This window comes from Leopardus geoffroyi, chromosome D1 (assembly GCF_018350155.1).
Source record: "Leopardus geoffroyi isolate Oge1 chromosome D1, O.geoffroyi_Oge1_pat1.0, whole genome shotgun sequence".
Taxonomy (NCBI): Eukaryota; Metazoa; Chordata; class Mammalia; order Carnivora; family Felidae; genus Leopardus; species Leopardus geoffroyi.
Window position 1 is genome coordinate 39,479,065 of NC_059329.1, and position 18,890 is coordinate 39,497,954.

At 44.0% G+C, this 18,890-nt stretch overlaps 2 protein-coding genes across 3 annotated transcripts in view; both read right to left on the minus strand.

Moving 5' to 3' along the window:
* Window positions 1–3,258, minus strand: part of PANX1 (pannexin 1) — a 50,383-nt gene extending 47,125 nt beyond the window's left edge. Inside the window, exon 1 of the mRNA XM_045483612.1 lies at window positions 2,803–3,258. Coding sequence (XP_045339568.1) covers window positions 2,803–2,983 — 181 coding nt within the window. The 5' untranslated portion in view covers window positions 2,984–3,258. The remainder of the gene's footprint in view (window positions 1–2,802) is intronic.
* Window positions 3,259–8,004: 4,746 nt separating this feature from the next.
* The window catches only part of HEPHL1 (hephaestin like 1), an 82,779-nt gene continuing 71,893 nt past the window's right edge, over window positions 8,005–18,890 (minus strand). Inside the window, exons 16-20 of one of the 2 annotated variants that reach the window (XM_045483616.1) lie at window positions 16,852–17,074; window positions 14,935–15,074; window positions 10,460–10,622; window positions 9,704–9,766; window positions 8,005–9,604 (exon numbers count right to left, since the gene is read on the minus strand). In XM_045483616.1, coding sequence (XP_045339572.1) covers window positions 9,405–9,604; window positions 9,704–9,766; window positions 10,460–10,622; window positions 14,935–15,074; window positions 16,852–17,074 — 789 coding nt within the window. In that variant the 3' untranslated portion in view covers window positions 8,005–9,404. Of the gene's footprint in view, window positions 9,608–9,703; window positions 9,767–10,459; window positions 10,623–14,934; window positions 15,075–16,851; window positions 17,075–18,890 lie in introns of both variants that reach the window. The other variant, XM_045483615.1, reaches the window with a different exon arrangement.

Genomic DNA, 18,890 nt, shown 5'->3' on the forward strand with positions numbered 1-18,890 from the left:
CTTAAAGTAAAAATTGTCACCCAGTTACAACCTACATCCTGTTTTGTAGAAATCAGTTAATGGAAAATCTAGTTTTCAGAAACTGGAAAATAAAATTTATTTTATGCTTAAGAGGATTTGGGGGGGGCACCTGGGTGGCTCAGTTGGTTAAGCGTCCGACTTCGGCTCAGGTCATGATCTTGGGGTTTGTGGGTTCGAGCCCCGTGTTAGGCTCTGTGCTGTTAGCTCAGAGCCTGGGGCCTGCTTTGGATTCTGTGTCTCTCTCTCTCTCTCTGCCCCTCCCCCACTCACGCTCTGTCTCTGTCTCTCAAAAATAAATAAAATGTTAAAAAAAAAAAAGAGGATTAAAAAAATTTTTTTTAAGTTTATTTATTCATTCTTTGAGAGAATGGGTGACTTAGTCACTTGAGCATCTGACTCGGTTTTGGCTCAGGTCATGACTTCATGGTTTGTGGGACAGAGCAGAGCCTGCTTGGGATTCTCTCTCTCCGTCTCCCTCTGCCCCTCCCCTGCCCATGCGCTCGCTTTCTCTCAACAGTAAAAAATAAATAAGCATGTTAAATTACTACTCTCTTTCTTTGTTACTGTTCTCCTTAATTGCTCTGCTTGTTTTTGCTTTTACACAAAAGCCGACACTACCCAAAAATCAATGCTGCCTGACATGACCCCGCTGTACCAACTCCATGCATTAATTTATGTTACCTCTCTTCTCCTCTCTAATGTCTTTCTTTCTGGCTTCATCTAATGAGTACTGACAGGTCTTCCCTAGTCCTGCTGGCTTCATCCCACATGCCTGTCCTCTCCCTGGAAGTCCTGAAGCCCTTGAGAACAATGGGGGTCTCTCCACAGCTTCACCCCAGTCCCTGCCAGCCTTCACCTGCTTGGTGCTCGGAGCTCGACACTGTCTTGTCACTGAGTCACTCGCTGCTGAATGGCACCTGTCAGCATGTCTGTTCTAGCGCCCAGGCGGACGGTAAACTCTTGCAGGGTGGGAATAAGACGATGCCTCAAAGTCCTTTCATGTCCCACTCAGCACACAGCAGTGCTCTGCACATAGCATAAGGTCAGGCTCCTGCTGGGTAAGCCCACTTCCAATGCCAACCAAATGCCTCTCAGGCAGCCCATCAACTTGGATGGGTCGAGAGTGCTTCCAGTGCAGCTGCCTTCAGAATCCCTCTAATATGCGGGGTAGACATTAAGTTTGATCACAGAGGGTAACCAACTCCTCCCTCCTGGCATCAGATAGATGCCCAAGACTGTTGCTGCTCCATGACAGGGACCATGCATCCTTTACTCCTGGGTCCTTGGTCCAGCCCACAGCTGGTACTCAAGGAACACCTGCTGAAGGGAGAGATTATCTCCAGGACCCAAGCTACTTGCTGATTTTCCTTTCTATTGGAACTCCCCAACTCCTGGCCATCTGGAAGGTGGAAGGATACCCCATGACTATGCCTGCCCAAAGACAAGGTGAACACTTATTTTCCACAATGAATTTGGCAATTTCCTGCCAAGTTTAACGACTTAGTGCTGTAGATCACAAAATCAAGCTCACCACAACCCTTTCCTAATCAACCACCATTTCCAATCACTCGGGCCTGCAGCCTTTACAACAACTCTGGTCAGTCTCTTCCCTTCATGGCCCATTAAAAACTAGGTACCCAAGTGCCGATTACTGCTCCTTGATCTCTTTTAAGTCACCTTTCCCATCCTCTCCCTTCAAGTCCTGGCCCCCACCCAAGCGCAAGACCTCAAACAATGCCCCAGCTTCGGGCATCCGGCCTCCCTAGCTCCAACTCCCTTCACAGACCCTACATGTTACCATCAGGCTTATTAAGGACTGTTTTCAACGGGTCCATCCTCTGCTCAAACAGTAACTTTGCACTTTTGAAACCATCAAGTCTGTACTCTTCTGTTCTAGCTGATCTGGACCCATATTCATGCTCCTATCCCAAGAACTGTGACTAACCTTCCTGCCTCTCTCCTTCCAGGAACATGCAACATTCTCTGCGATCTCATAATCTTGGCAAAGGTCTCACCTCTGCTTATTCAATTCCCACCCATGCTCCAGAGCTCAGGACCAGCACAATTTCTCACATAAGCTTTCCCCAAGGCCCAGTCCCACGGGTCTCTCTTCTCCCTCACTGAACAGTCTCTAGCTGTCATACACTGACTTCCTGTTGACTCATAAGCATCCTTTTCGATGGTGTAAGTCAGAACATCTGAGGAAGACCAGACTCTTATCGGCCATGTAATCCTGCCCAAACCATGAAGAATTCTGGTATCCCTCTGACATCTGCCAAGTGCAGTTCTCTCCCATGATTCACAACAACCCTGTAGAGCCAAAGTCTCACTAAGGATCAACTAAATGTCAGGTAATGAAGAGCGCACACACTTTTCATGGAGTACTTATCCTCTATTCAGCCACTCAGGAACTTCTCTGCTACAACATTTTAGGTAAATGCACAAATGTAGGGGTACGGGAAGGAGACAGGAGGCCGTTCGACAAATCTGATGGCAAGGGCGCGGGTCCTAAGTGTGGGACATGAACACTAAGCCGCTGTCGGGATCAATGGGGAGCAGAGAGAAGAACTGAGCAGTAGGGATGCAGGGAGGATCCACAGGGGTATAAATGAACCACGTGGACAAAGAATAAAACTGGGGCTACCTTTCTTCCCAACGTTCAATCCATCGCAGCCTCCAGGACTGCCAGGGGCGCGCAGTAAAATCACTTCCCACCAGACCCCGGCACCTCGGAGAGCGCCGGCCAGGCCGACCCGCCCCTCCCCGCCCCTCAGGCCTTACCGATCGAGATTTCCTGCGCGAAGGCCAGCGAAATGAGCAGCAGGGGCAGCCCCACCGCGATGCACGTGACCATTTTATCCACTGCCAGCTCCAGCCGCAGCCCCTTGAACTTGGGCTCCGAGGGCTCCTTCAGCAAGAAGTCCGAGAACACGTACTCGGTGGCCAGGTGGGCGATAGCCATGGCTGAGGCGCGCGGGTTCGGCCCCACTGGCGCAGGAGTGCAGGCGCCGGTACCGCCGACGTCTGGAGGGTTCGGAGGACTGCGCGGCGCCTTCACCGTCACCTGCCGCGCCCCCGGCTTTCGCTTTCCCTTTGCCGGCTCCCCGGTTGCTCATACAACCCACCAGCCTTTGTGTCTGCAGGCGCCCAGCTCCCAGGGAGCCACAGCGCCGCCGCCGCAGCTCGCGCCGTGCGCCCGGGCGCAGGAGCTCTCGCGCTCGCTTGGGCGCAGGCCCGCCCCCGAGCGCTCGGCCCGCGCAGGCCCCCGGGATGCGCGCGCCGCCTGCGCCCCGCGCCGCCCCGCCTCCGCAGGCGCGAGAACCTCTCTCCTCGTTCCCGCGACCCCTCCGCCCCGCTCCGGAGGCAGAAGCCGCCCCCGGCCGGCTCGCGCGCTCGCTAGCTCGCTCGCTCGCTCGCTGCGCCGCGCTCTTCCGGAACTACCGGGGAGCCGGAGATGCCGGGGGCGCGGAGTTGCCGGAAACCGCGGTGACGCGGGCAGCTGGCGCGCGACCGCGGGACGCACCTCTGCCGAGGGGTCTTCCCCCGGGGCGGGACCTCGGGAGATGCTCGGCCCCTCTCGGCCTCGTCCTTCCCCTCTTCCCGGACCGGGAGTTTTGAAATCATTTCTGAAAGCGACCCCTCACCCTGGAGACAGGATGGTCCCCCTTGACGCCCCACTCGCAACACTCCTACACGGTGGAATCGGGTTAAAAGGAGCCGCAAAGGCTTCAAAGAGCAACGGCTTCCATAAGAGGTGTAGAGAAGAGGGGACTCTGGACCCTTCCAGGGGCTGGGCGCGAGGAGAGGCGCGAGGTCCGTGGTGAGCCGGAGCCTCCCGCTTCCCTTATTGCTGCCCGGTCCGCGCTTTGCCTCCAGCCTTCCCAGTCAGAGCCTCGGGATGGGAGCCAGCTTCGGACTGTCCGCAAATGAACGGGTGTGGGGCTGGGGACGGCTGCTCCTGAACCGCTTACGGGAAGTAAGCAGGAGCAGAAGTAGACACGAGGAGATGCTCTAGCGGGCAACATTAGGAGCTGACAGGCCCTTTAAGCGAGAGGGCTCCTCGGGCTGGGCTGGGCTAGCCTGGGCTGCCTTCTCTGCCCTTTGTTCCTGGGCAGGTCCGTGCAGGCCTCCTCCGTGTGCCCTCAGGTCCCTCCAGCAGATCTCCACCCTGGCCTGTCCTCTGAGCGCTCATCCAACAGTTTGCGCAACTCTGCGCTTGGATGGCTCACAGGACCTCAGACTCCTCACGGCCAGGACTGCAGCCCACCCCCCTTCCTCTCAACCGGAACTCCCGTCTTCCCCATCTGGCGGAATGCCCCACCATCCACCCCTACCACCGAGCCAGAAACCTCGAGCACCACCTCTCACGTTTCCATTTCTCCAGCTGCCACAACCAATTTCCGAATTCACTGGGCGCTTCTCTCCTAAATATAGAAAATCTGGTGGTTTTTCTCCACCTGCATTTCCAACACTGGAATCCAGGCCACCATCCTATCTCCTTACCACATACAGGAGTATATCCCCTAGGTGTGGGAGCCACTTTGCTCCCACAGCTGCCAGAGGGAACTTTTAAAAGACCCAATCTGATCACGTCCCCCCACCCCCCGCGCTTAAAGTGTACAATGGGTTTAGGATAAAATCCCTGTTTCTTAGCATGGCCATTGCCTGCCTCACCAAACTTCACACTTTCCCCTAAAGTTTTCCAAGTTGGCCAAGCCCCTGGCTTCCTCCAAGTCTTTCCCTGCCCCAGACACTGCCATTGTAGCCTCTTTGCTTGGCCTTATGCACCCTCCTCACCTCAGCTGGATGTCATTGCCTTAGGAAAGTCTTCCCTGAGTAAATTAAACTGAATTAGGCCCTTTGTTGTATATTGTTATGCTGGCACTACTGGTGGGCCTTGGAAAGTTAGTCCATCCTCCTGTGCCTCTGTTTTCTCATCTGTAAAGTGTTACGCCTCTTTGGATTGTGCTAAGAATCAAATGCGTTAACACATGTAAAGTGCCAAGAACAGTGCCTGGCGACTGATGGATGCTATGGGAATATTCTGTTATTTGTGCCCCCTATTTTTCCTTCTTTGTTTTAAATGTTTTATTTATTTTTGAAAGAGCACGAGTAAGGGAGGCGCAGAGAGAGAGAGGGAGACACAGAATCCGAAGCAGGCTCCAGGCTCCGAGCAGTCAGCACACAGCCCAAGGCAAAACTCAAACTCACGAACCATGAGATCATGACCTGAGCCGAAGTCGGACGCTTAACCGACTGAGCTACCGAGGCACCCCTACTTTTCCTTTCTAATGATAATCACAATTACAATTTAACAGTATTCGTTTAACCATTTATCAATTTACTGTTTAAGGTGTCACACGAGTGTGTGTAACACTGCTTTTCAATAAAAAAATAGACTTTAATTTGTAGAATAGCGTTAGATTTACAGAAAAATTGAACAGATGGTACAGGGAGTTCCCATCTACCCCTACTCCTTCCTGCGTCCATCTCCCCCTCCCGTGAACATATTAGTATGACGTGTTAATATTAGTGAAAATCTAGTTTATTCGTATCTCCTTAATGTTTACCTAGGATCCTTTTTCTGTTGTAGGATCCCATCTAGGATACCACATTATGTTTCTTTGTCTCCTTAGCTCCTCTTAGCTATGACGGTTTCTTAGACTCTCCTTAGTTTTGATGACATTGCTTTGTTTCTAAGTGTAAGGTACGTTTTGGGATTGAATGACACATCTTCTTCCCCGCCTGCCCTGCCCCCACCCCTGCTCTAGTGGAAAACAGTGGAGATAGGAAATAACAAGAGGAGAGATCTGCTTTAGAGAGGGCAGTCAGGGGAGCTCACAGATGAGCTAGGAAAGAGAGGGAGGGGAATGGAAGAGTATTCCAGGCATAGAAAGCAACCTGTGCAAAGGTCCTGAGGCAGGAAAGAACTAGCAGGGCACAAGACCTGATAAAAGATCAGGGAAGAGTTGGAGATGAAGTTGGAGAGGTGGGCACGGGCCGAATCAGGCTGGGCCTTAGACCGAGGTAAGGAGTTTGGATATAATTAAAAGTGAAATGGAAAGACACCAAAGGGTATTGCCCAGGGAAGTGACATGATCAGATCTGGGAGAACACCACTGCAGCTGTTGGAGCGGTTGGAAGGGACAAGAGTGACAGTGAAGAGGCTGGTTAGGAGACTGCCGCAGTGATCCTGCTTGAGCAGGATTTGTGGCCTGCAGCCCAAACACATTTTTAATTTTCTAGCATAAAGATGGTTCTCAGATTCATGAAGATACATAAAATAAGGTATGGAGAAGGCTATAACAAATTGCCACAAACTTGATGGCTCACATTTAGTCTCTAAGAGTTCTGGAGCTCTTAAATCCAGAATCATGCTCACTGGAACAAAAGGTGCCAGCAGGGCCAAGATCCCTCCGGAGGCTCTGGGGGAGAATGTGTTCCCTTGCCTTTCCCCGGTTTTAGAGCAGCATTCGTTGGTTTGTGGCCCCTTCCTCTGTCTCCAATGCCAGCAGCATAGTGTCCTGGTCCAGTTGTCACATTGCCTTCTTCTATAGTCAAATCTCCCTCTGCTTCCCTTTTAGAAGGACACTGTGACTTTATTTATGGCCAATCTAGGTAGTCTGTCTCAGAATCCTTAACTTATTCATACCTGCAAAGTCCTTTTTGCCATAGAAGGCAACACAGGTTCAGGGATTAGGACACAAAATCTTTGAGGACATTATTCAGCCTACCCTAGAGGGCAAAAGAGAGAAGACGGTCCAGTGTCCAGCCCCGAGGCATGCTAACACTGAAGTTGTAAGGGAGAGAAGGAACTAGCAAGAGCCTGAGAAGGAAGAACAACTGAAGAAGGAAGGCTGGTGGGGGTTCATGTTGAAGAGCCAAGGGACCAGAGGGTGTTAAGAAGGAAGGAGCTGTCGACTGACTGTTGCGGAGAAGTGGAGGGTAATAAAGATGGGGAAGAAGCCACTGGAAATGGCATCATGGTTGTTGCTTTGACAACAGCGTATTGGGATGTGGGAGCAAGGCACACTGGACTGGAAGCCCCTGGAATAAGTTGAGGAAAGCGGGAGGTGAGGTGGTTACAGGTAGCAAGTTCTGCTACCGAGGGAACAGAGAAACTAGGTTATGAAATTGAGGACAACAGCCCTCTGTTTTCTACTTTCAGTGGTGGGTACCGTTGACGACTTCCTCTCAGAGAGAAAACAAAATATTGAGGGAATGAAGTCCTTGAGCAAGTAAGAATGGTGAGGTCCAGAGCCAAGTGAGAGAGGCGCCCTGCCAGGAGCAAGGACACATCCTGCATTGTAACAGGAGATGTATCTAAATGTAACTGATTTTCTCAAAGGACCCCGGCAGAAAAAGAACTATGGTACATTTCAGGTAACATGTTTGGGGGAGGGGGGGAGTCCTATTATTCCTGGAGATATATTATTATTTTTGTTTCATTTCCTTTAGCATGTACAACTAAGATAATTGCTAAATCTAAGAGATAGTTCTCGTTTAACCAATCTCCTATGCCAAGTCCAGGGATTGGTAGTATTTAGTGAAAAAAAATGCAAATAGCCGTTTTATAATCTGGGAAACTTTATTAAAAAGAGAAATGGTATGTATGATCAAACTACTCTGTGGTTTCATTTTCATTTAAAAAAATAGACTAAGAGAAAAGGAAAAAATAACTAATTTGTTGTCTAGATGAGTTATAAATAAGGCATGTATCATAATTATTATTATGAAAGTAAACAGCCTACACACGGATGAAAACTGTAGAGCACGTACTACAAAATCACATTATCAGTGGTTAGCAGGCTGGAATTCAAAATCCTTTGGGTACGCTGTTCGATATGACATTCGAACAAACAGCTACTAGCATTTGCATCCTGTTTGATATAAGACTATAGCTTCTATCAAATTACCCGTTTCCCCTCACCAAGATGAAGATGAGAAAGTATGAAATATCCCGCCACCAGAGTATTTTTTTTAGGTCCTGCTCGTTCACCTGGACATCCAAATGATCTGCTAAAGCAGATATACTGATATCACTCATCTGGCATTGACATTGGCATCGCAGGGCACCTCGAGCTAAGGGCAATGTCTCAGTCTAGTCATAAGCAACGTTGCTTTTATCAATCTTAACCTAATGTTTAGGCATGCGTACAGAGAGTATGGATTGCCTTGTAATGGGTTGACTTTAGCTGCTGATATTTTAATTGTACATTTGAGCCTTTCTGAAAACTTTAATGCACATCTTCAAAGCTGATTTACTGATTAAAAACTTCCCACTGGTATTCTCTTTTTCTAGCCTTTTCTTTTCTTTCTTTTGTTTTCTCCTCCCACAAAGGGCTATGTCTTTAAGAGGCACGGAATCAAGAATGTTTTAAGATCTCTTCTCGCAACCAGTCAGCTGCACTGATGAATTCTTTCTGGTGTTTTTCACATGATGAGGCTGTTTTTATTTCCTAGAAGATGCAGACATGGGAAGATCCTGCTAGGTGAGTGAAAAATCAGACTCAGAGCTCAAGTCAAGACTCGCCTTCTGCAAAGTTTCCCTCCCTCGTAGAATCTCTCACTCACCTTTTAGGGAGTCTCTGTCTCATCACAGGAGAACCTAGCCTGTGATTTTACAGCTGCCAGCCCTCCACATTCTCAACTATAAGTACAAATTCTCCAGATGATTTTTGGAAAAAAAAAAAAAAAGTTGCAATGGAAACATTGTAAAAACATGTAAGTGAGGTGTAAACATTAAAGTATCTCTATAGGTTTGCATAAAAACAGCAGCAATTATGCTTTTAAAATGCTGATACCTTTGCCTTCTGTGGCAAACTGCACAGGCTGTTTATATTCAAGTGGAAAAGGCCAGGAGAGCTGGCAAAAAGCCTCCCCAAAACTTCATCTGATCAAATTCTATCAGCAGATACTGAGTTAGACATTTTCGTGAACTCCTCAGAAAGTTATTTTCCCTGGGACGACTAAGAGAAGCGTCTTACATAACAGTGTTGAAAAATCAGTGCTACTCCCGTTAGATGTCTGAGGACTTATAACTCTTTTCCCAAGGTCGTCCTTCTGGAAACTTGGGATGGTTCGCTGAGGAAGCACTGTCTAATCTAAGAATTATGAGAAATGGAAAATAAAGATCCCTTTCAGAGGGTTTCCCCACTTCAGCAAATTCATTCAGAGAACAGGCCGAGTGTGTTTTCTCGGTCACACGTATTCTCCTTTCTGTTTTTCATACCTGAGGATTATTCACAGCCCATTAAAAAATAAATAAGTAAAAGCAAATTGCTTTGTGTTCCGGACGATCAGAGCCTGATCCAGGAATAATGTAAACCTTTCTCGATGAACGATATCTTGTCCAGTTTCCCTGCTGAGGAAGGCCAGCTGGGTCACAGAGCATCCGTGGGGAGTGCGCAGGACTGGACTTCCTGGTACACAACCCGCTTCCTTGCAGAGTGCAGACTGAGGGAGAGAACCACTGTGGAGGCCAGGAGGAGGAGGCCGATGATGAAGAGGATGACCAAGGCTGCTTTGGCTCCCCTAGGACCCAGATTCTTGCCAAAGAAATAGAGCTGCTCCTTGCCAGGTTCTTCTGTGAACAAGAAGAGGTGAGGTGTCAGTCCTCTGCCTTTCCCCAGGGAGTGAACACTGACCACTCACATGCAGGATTCGGAGAGGGTATCATTACCGTTGGGGGGCACTGTGGACGCTGCTCCAGACGGAGACTTGGTGGAGTAAGGGATCCTGTTGTCTGCACAAAGAAGACAAGGTGGTTGTTTTGTAAACAACGGAAGTAGATTCTTGATTCTTTTCATGACGTGAGTTATTTCAAGAGTTATTTCATTGTACCAATGAGGATTTTTTATCCCATTTGTATCCGCAAGTCTTTCTGAAATTCTCCCTTTCCTACTTCACACCAGTGCACATGCTGTTCTTACCCCATCTACCTTTCAAGCTTCTGCCCACCCATTAAGATCCAGCTGAAGCATTATAGCCTCTAGAATGTTTGCTCATCCCCCCCAAACTATAAACCATTACCTCCTACTGCTGCCACTGAACCTGTCCTCCGTACTCTATTTTGGTATGTATCGCATTCTATTATGGTTACTATTCATGTATTTATTTGTTTATGAGAGACAGACAGACAGAGTGCAAATGGGGGAGGGGCAGAGAGAGGAGACACAGAATCGGAAGCAGGCTTCAGGCTCTGAGCTGTCGGTGCAGACCCCGAGGTGGGGCTGGAACTCACGATCTGTGAGATCATGACCTGAGCTGAAGTCAGATGCTTAACCAACTGAACCACCCAGGCACTCCTTATAGTTACTATTTATATGTCTATTTCTCTTACTTGACTCTGAGCTCTTGGAGGGTCTAGTGCCCCCTATTTTCAGGGCGTACAGGAAGCCCAGTGCTATCACCCATCATCACTGACAGAAAACAGTACCTATGTTCCGAAGGACCGTGTAAGTTGTTTCCATGCCAGCGTGGATGTGGTCAGACACATGACAGTGTAACAGCCATGTCCCTGGGTGATCTGCAAACAGCTCAATGGTTTGGAATGTCCCAGGAAAGAGATCATACACATCTTCTCGGTAAGATTTATCTATCTGTGGAAAGAAGGTAATAAAGATAAGAGCGGAGGGCAATAAAATGGGAATAGAAAAATAATAGAGGTAAATCAAAGAAAGCAAAAGCTGGTTCTTTGAACAGGTCAGTAAGAGTGATAAACCTTGTGGTAGCCATCCTCCACAATGGCCCCCAATGATCCCTGCCTCCTGATATTCAGATATTCATAACCTTTGTAGTCCCCTTCCTTCTACGGTGTGTGAGAGTCGGTCTGTGAGACCAGCTGTGTGTGCCAGAAGTGATGGCATTCTACTTCCAAAAGATTTAGACCCTCTCTCTTGCTCCCTTCTCTTGGATCACTCAGCCTGGGGGAAGTCAGCTCCTGTGCCATAGCCACGTGGTGAGGCACTGAAACCTTCAGTCGACAGCCCTGTGAGTGAATTTGGAAGTGGGTTCTCCAGTCCCAGTCAAACCTGACGACTGCAACTCCAGCCGACATCTTGATTGCAGCCTCATGAGAAATGCTGAATCAGAACCAACTAGTTAAACTACTCCCAGATTTCCGACCCGAAAAATTGTGAGTTAGTGTTTGTGGTTTTAGGCCACCAAGTTTTGGAGTAATTTGTTACACAGGAATAAAAAACGAATACAAACTCGTAGACAAACAGACCAAGAAAAAAAAGCCCACAGATTACAAATACTAGGAATGAAAGAGGGGGACATCACTAAGACCTTACAGACATTAAAAAGGATAATAAAGGAATATTATGAATAACTGTCTGTGATTCTACAACTTAGGTGGTATGAACAAATTCCTTAAGATGAAAACTGACTCACGTCACTATTCAGATTATCTGTTAAAGAAACTGAAATTACATTAAGACTTTCCAACAAGTTAAAATCCCAGGTCCATATGGCTTCATTGGCAAATTCTACCAAACATTTAAAACAGAAATAATACCAATTCTAAACAAACTCTTCCAGAAAATAGAAGAGGAGAGATCACTTCTAACTAATTTTATGAGGCCAGCATTACCCTGATATCCAAATCATACAAATACTTTACTAGAAGAGAAAGCTACAACCAATATTCTTCATGAAAATAAATGTAAAATCCTTTAAAAAAAACACTAGCAACTTGAATCCAACAATATATAAAAAGGATAATGCATTATGACAATCCTGAGATTGAAAACTGTTTCAAAACATGAAAATCAATCTATGTAAATCACCAATGCACTAAAGAAAATAATTCACAGACTAAAGAAGAAAAATGTGACCATCTCAATAGATGCAGAAAAAGCATTTGATACAATTTACCATCTGTTCATGATAAAAACCATCAGCAAACTAAGATTAGAAGGAAACTTCTTCCACTTGTTAATAGGATCTATTGGAAAAAAAAACCCTACAGATAACTTTATATTTAATGATGGATGACTGAATCCTTTCCCCCCATCACTAATCATATGCAACATTATCCTAGAGGTCCTAGCCAGTACAATAAGGGAAGAAAAGAAATAAAAAGTATACAAATGGAAAATAAAGAAATAAAACCATCTCTATTCACAGAAAAGAAGATTGTTTATGCAGGAAACCATCACCCCCAAATCTACAAAAAAGCTACTAGAACTATTTAGCAAAGTTGTAGGATACAAAGTCGATTATACAAAAATCAATTATATTTCTATATATTGGCAATGAACAATTAAAAATTGAAATAAAGACAATACCACTTATACTATCACCAAAACCTATGATATCACTCAGGCAATAATCCAACAAAATATGTGCAAGATCTGTATGCTGAAACTACAAAACACTGAAGAAAGAAATCAAAGAAGATCTAAATAAATGGAGAGGTATGCCACGTTCACGAATTGGAAGACTCAATATTGTTAAGATATCAATTCTCAAGCCAATGTACAGATTCAATGCAATTCCAATCAAAATTGCAGTGGGATTTTTTAATAGGAATCAATAGGCCGTTTCTAAAATTTATATGGGAAGGCAAAGATCTAGAATAGCTAAAATAATCACCACCTGATTTCAAGACTGGCTATCATACTAATGTAATGAAGACAGGGTGGTATTCAAGAAAGGACAGAGACGTAGATCAATGTAACAGAATAGACAGTCCCCGAACACACCCACATATATACAATCGATATGAGTTTGACACAGTGGCCTTTTCATTGAATGGTGATGGAATGACTGGATATCCATATACAAAAATTAAACCTTGACCGTATATGAACGTTAAAATGGATCAGAGGTCTAAATATAAAGCCTAAAACTATAAAACTGCTAGAAGAAAATCCTCGTAATCTTGAGTTAAGCAAAGACTTCTCAGATATGACACCAAAAGCATGATGCATAAAAGAAAAAAAAAATAAATTGTACTTCATCAGAATTAAGAATTTATGTTCTTTGGGGCACCTGGGTGGCTCAGTCGGTTAAGCGTCCAACTTGGGCTCAGGTCATGATCTGTTGGTTTGTGAGTTCGAGCCCCGCATCGGGCTCTGTGCTGACAACTGAGAGCCTACTTCTAATTCTGTCTCCCTCTCTCTGCCCCTCCTCTGCTTACACTCTCTTTCTCTCTCTCTCAAAAATAAATAAACATTAAAAATAATAATTTATGTTCTTTGAAAGATAACATCAAGGAAATGAAAAGATAAGGCACAAACTGGGAGCGAATATTTGCAATTGCATAGCGGGTAAAGTATGTGTACGTATAAATCCCTCAAACTCAACGATAAGGAAACAAACAATGAAATTAAAAAATGGGCATAAAATGTGGACACTTCACCAAAGAAGGTTTACAGATGGCAGATGGTAAATAAGCCCATGAAAAGATGCTCAATATCATTAGCCATTAGGAAAATGTAAATAAAACACAATGAGATACCACTATTTACTTAATAGGATGGTGAAGAAAAAATGAATAAAAATGGAAGACCCCAAGTACAGACATGGATATGGCACGGGTGATGCTCCCATACTTTTCTGGTGGGAATGCAAAGTGGCACTGCCTCTGTGGAAGTCTTTTGGCAGTTTCTCATCAAGTTAAGTGTACACGTATCACATGGTCTAGCAATCCAACTCCAAGGTATTTTCTCACGGGAAATGAAACCTTAGGTTCACAGGAAGATACGTACACAAATATTTATAATGACTTTACTTGTAATGACCCCAACGCAGAAAAGACCCAAATATCCCTAAATAGGGAAACGAATTAGCAAACCGCAGTATATTCATCCACTGGACTCCTACTCGACAATCAACTAGAACACAGTGTTGATGCACACGAGACGGATGCAGTTCAAATGCCTATGCCAAGTGCAACAGGCCAGATTCAAAGTGCTATGGGTGGTATTTATATGACATTTCCGTGAAGGCAAAATGAGAGAGATGGAAATAAATCAGTCAGAAGTAGCTGGCTCCAGAAAATGCAACACGAACATTTTAGGGGGTGATGGAGACGTCCTATATTTTAAGATGACACTACTGTATGTGCTTTCCAAAACAGGGACTTTTACTCAATGTAAATTACACTGAATTTTACAAGTTTACAGACATAATACAAAATAATTGCAATTTTATTGAATTCTATAATTTTTACATTTTTTTACAATTTTTACAATTTTATTGTAAATTTTTATAATTTTTTCGAATTTTTACAATTTTTACAATTTTATTGAATTCTATAAATTTTCATACATTTTTTAACATGTGAGTTGAAAAAGCCAAATTCTGAAAAGCAGGATAGCCAGTTAAGTTATAAAACTGTAATCACTGTAGACTAATACTGGGTATCTTAAACTATGTTAAATAAATATACAGAGGGGAAAAATAGATGTTTTATTAAATATACTATTTATTCCTTCCTGTATAACTAGAAAAGGACCAATGCAGTTACTTCCACAGATTAGATGTGATGATTCTTTTCTATTCTATTTCCTTATAGATTTCACTAAGCACTTGGGATAACTTACTTACTTATTTATTTGTGTGTTTGTTTATTTTTGAGAGAGAGTGGGGGGGCACAGGTGAGCAAGGGGCAGAGAGACAGAGAGACTCCCACGAGGGGCAGAGAGAGAGAAATTGTGGGGAGGGGGGCTAGAGACAGAAAGGGAAGTGAAGCTCAAGCTTACCCAAAGCAGGACTCCTGCTTACCTTGAGCTCACCCAATGTGGGGCTCGAGCTCACCCAATGACGGGCTCACATTATTCTGTTCCGATCTCTAATATGAACCTCACAAGCCTTAGTGCCAAATAACTCTCTTTGTTCACAGTGAAAAATTGAATCTTTTAGTTCAAAAAGTCTTCCCCAAAGCATATTCCTTATACTTACTTTGAAAAGAAAGCTCTCAGCATGATAATGGATGGTATGTATGTCCACTTCATTTCCTAGTCCCAACAGATACCAGTTTGTCATTGTATCTTCATTCATGATAAGACCATGGAGATTCCCAAAAATCTTTCCATTGATAGCTAGGAAGGTGAAAAACAAAATAGCCTTCAATTAGTGGTCAGTACCTAATCTGGTTTTAGAAATGGTTCAAGATCTTTAGGTTACCAATATTTTCATCTACCTGATAAACACGTCCCCACCATTCTAGACCCAAAACTCAGATTACTAAGAAATCCTTATAGAAGAGAGACAGAAAAGGGAAGTAGTAGTTAATTTTTAAAAGCTACGTCTTGGGTAGCAACGTGTGCTGTTTGGTTGCTTGTTTGTTTGGCATATTCTCTTTATGGAGAGGGTTAGAGGCTCATTTGTGAGGCAGCCATTACTTAGATCAGTCTATAGATGAGTGAACTAAAGCACAGAGAATCAAGTTTATATAAATCAAAATTGAATGAATTAAGAGCCATTTCTTTAATACTTCGCTTTCTGAGAACAAGTTTAGGGCAAGTTCCTAAGAATACCTGAATTTCCAAAAGAAGGAAAGCTTCACATGGGCTGAGCCCATGACCTAACAATGACCAAAGCAAACTCAAGCTGGTTGACATGATGGAAACTCTCACTCTTTCTACTAACTTTTTATTCTGTGCACCATGGCACAACCAAATGAGTTACATTTATTAAAAATAGAGAGCATATGGGGCGCCTGGGTGGCGCAGTCGGTTAAGCATCCGACTTCAGCCAGGTCACGATCTCGCGGTCCGGGAGTTCGAGCCCCGCGTCGGGCTCTGGGCTGATGGCTCAGAGCCTGGAGCCTGTTTCCGATTCTGTGTCTCCCTCTCTCTCTGCCCCTCCCCCGTTCATGCTCTGTCTCTCTCTGTCCCAAAAATAAATAAACGTTGAAAAAAAAATTAAAAAATAAATAAATAAATAAATAAAAAATAGAGAGCATACTAAGAAATTTTGGGGAAAGGGAAGCAAAACTATAGGAGAAAGAGTAGCCGAATCAGAAATCAGCCTACTATATTCTAATCAATGTTATCATTGAACTGATTTTGTGATCTCAGGCCAGCCCTCTTTTTGTATACGTTTGGTCAGAGGTAGATCTTGGAACAGAGAGTGTGGATGTGTCAACATATTACTCTCTTAAAAAACAAAACCAAACAAAACAAAACAAAAAAAAAACAATGAAACTACTGGGGCACCTGGGTGGCTCAGTTGGTTAAGCATCTGACTTCAGCTCAGGTCATGATTTTGCAGTTCGTGAGTTCTGTGCTGACAGCTCAGAGCCTGGAACCTGCTTCAGATTGTCTCCCTCTCTCTCTGCCCCTCCTCCACTTGCGTTCTGTCTCTTTCTCTCTCCCTCTCCCTCTCCCTCCCTCTCTCTAAATAAATAAATAAATAAACAAACATTAAAAAAAAACCCTTAAATTACATAGAATTAAATAAATAACATAGACACTTTAAAACAGAAACTTGATCATGGTGCTTCATGTCCCAGCAACAGTTAAACCACACCCTTAAATTTGATTAGCTAGATGTCATTGTGTATTCTTATAGAAATACACCAATAAGTGATGATTCATTTTTTAAGAATTACTTTATAGGCTTATAGTTTAGGGATTCCAGCCTTCAGAGACAGAGCTCCCTAAACAATTGGTCCAGAGTCTCACTGGACCTTGCTGGCAATCAACCAATGGCTTAGTTCATTCCCTCTGAAGGAAAGTTTTGGAGGACTTTCCTCAGTCTAGGTGCCCCTGGGAATGGGAAAGGTTCAGAGAAGGAGGCTGGGGACTTCCTACAGTTATAGGAATTTCTATGAGTTTATCTCAGCAAGGGTTTCTTTTTAAACCTCTGGTGTACCATGCATTTTGTTGCTCTCTTCAAAATCGTCAGTGTGCTTAAAATCTCGTGGATCTTTATTGAGATACTTCTTAATATTGTCATCCAGATACCAGGATTCATTCTCATTAAATACCAAAAACAGGAGAGCAAATTCATAATCAACATCGCTTCTTCTTCCCTTTTCATTCAATACCCCTTCTCTGCAAATAATCAGAGGACCCATCAAACCGCTATACGTATCCTGAAAGAAAAATAAACTGAATTAGAAGAGCCTTTACATAGTTTAATAATACTTTACATAGTTTAATAATGCTTGTACGAGAATCATTGTGAAAAGACTATTGGCCACAAAATAAGTATTAAGAAGCCTTGAGTGTTCCTAAAGATGAACTACAGAGTGACCTCTTTGAGGGCTGAGGCTGTGTCCTTCCATCATCACTGAGTCTCCAGAGCATAGTCCAATGTCTAGTACATAGAAGATATGTACTTCAAATATTTGTTGAATAAATTAATTCTTATTTTTATTTTCTTGTTTGCTTTTCAAGTGAGACTACATGCAGATGCTTATATTCCATTTTCTATGGGTAAAAGTGAACAGGATAATTAGAAAATTATATGGGACCATGGATGACCTCCACGTCAAATTGTTCAGCCCCTAAGCTTTCTTTTGAACGAAAATTCCCACATGTCCAACTTCCTATTTAGATATTCCATCTGGATGTACTTCCTGCAACAATTCAATCTGCTGAGCATTTTTATAGTGGATTTTATTATTTCCCTCAGACCATTTCCTTCTCTGGAACTCTCTATTTCTGTTGACAGCACTATGCTATTTCCTGTCATTTAAGTCAGAAAACTTCATTTCAGTGTTTCATTCTTACTTCTTTCTCACGTTGTCCCATCTCGCTTGCTGTCAAATCTTATGTTTCTTTTCCCTTCACAATGCTTCTCCTTTCTGTGACTTTCTTTCCATTCCATCTGCCATCCATCTAGTGTAGGATCTTAATGCGTCACCCTGGATTAGAAATCAGTTCCTCTGTGGTCTCTGGCTCACCTCACCTGCTGCCTATCTTTTGGAGCACCATCAGCTTACTCTCATCACCCCCATATCTACCAGTCATCAGTGATTTTCCCATGATATTCCTACTGCATAAAATACAAATCCTTGACAGGGCTGTAAGCCCCTCATGGGCTCCACCAATGGATTTTTCTATCTTATAATCCCCAAACTGCTTTCCTTTCCTACCTTATATGATAGCCAATAGGATGCTCAACATTTTCCAAACATACCTTTTATTTTCCTATTTTCAACTTTGCTCATAATGTTCTCTCTTCTTAGACTCCCTTTCCAATGTCTCCTATATAGCTCTGTACTCCTACTGAACTCACCAGATTCCGAGTTGTATTATAATTATGGGTGTGCACATGTATTATTTTCCCCAAAGATGATAAATTCCTTCAAGATAAGAATATTTGCATCCCTCACAGAACTTGGTAGGTCCATTTGCATATTACAAGTGCTCAATAAATATTTATCAGGAGGCACAAAGGAATAAACAAATGTGGGTTTCCCATAATTCCAATATATAACTTTATTTTTTCAAATGTCTTGTGTTTCTCTCCTGAACTCTTGCACTGTCCAGTACAACTCAAGGATGCTAATGCAGCCATCTAATATTTTAGAGGAAGGTTAGATAATCCTTCACCTTTTTTATTTTTTTTTAATTATTTTTTTTTCAACGTTTATTTATTTTTGGACAGAGAGAGACAGAGCATGAACGGGGGAGGGGCAGAGAGAGAGGGAGACACAGAATCGGAAACAGGCTCCAGGCTCTGAGCCATCAGCCCAGAGCCCGACGCGGGGCTCGAACTCACGGACCGCGAGATCGTGACCTGGCTGAAGTCGGACGCTTAACCGACTGCACCACCCAGGCGCCCCTCCTTCACCTTTTTTAAATAATGGGCAATGCTTCATTATATGTCAGATACGCCTTTAGTTAGGATTTTGACTTGCGACCTAAAGTTCGAGACTAGTTGTTTTATATATACATATTTGA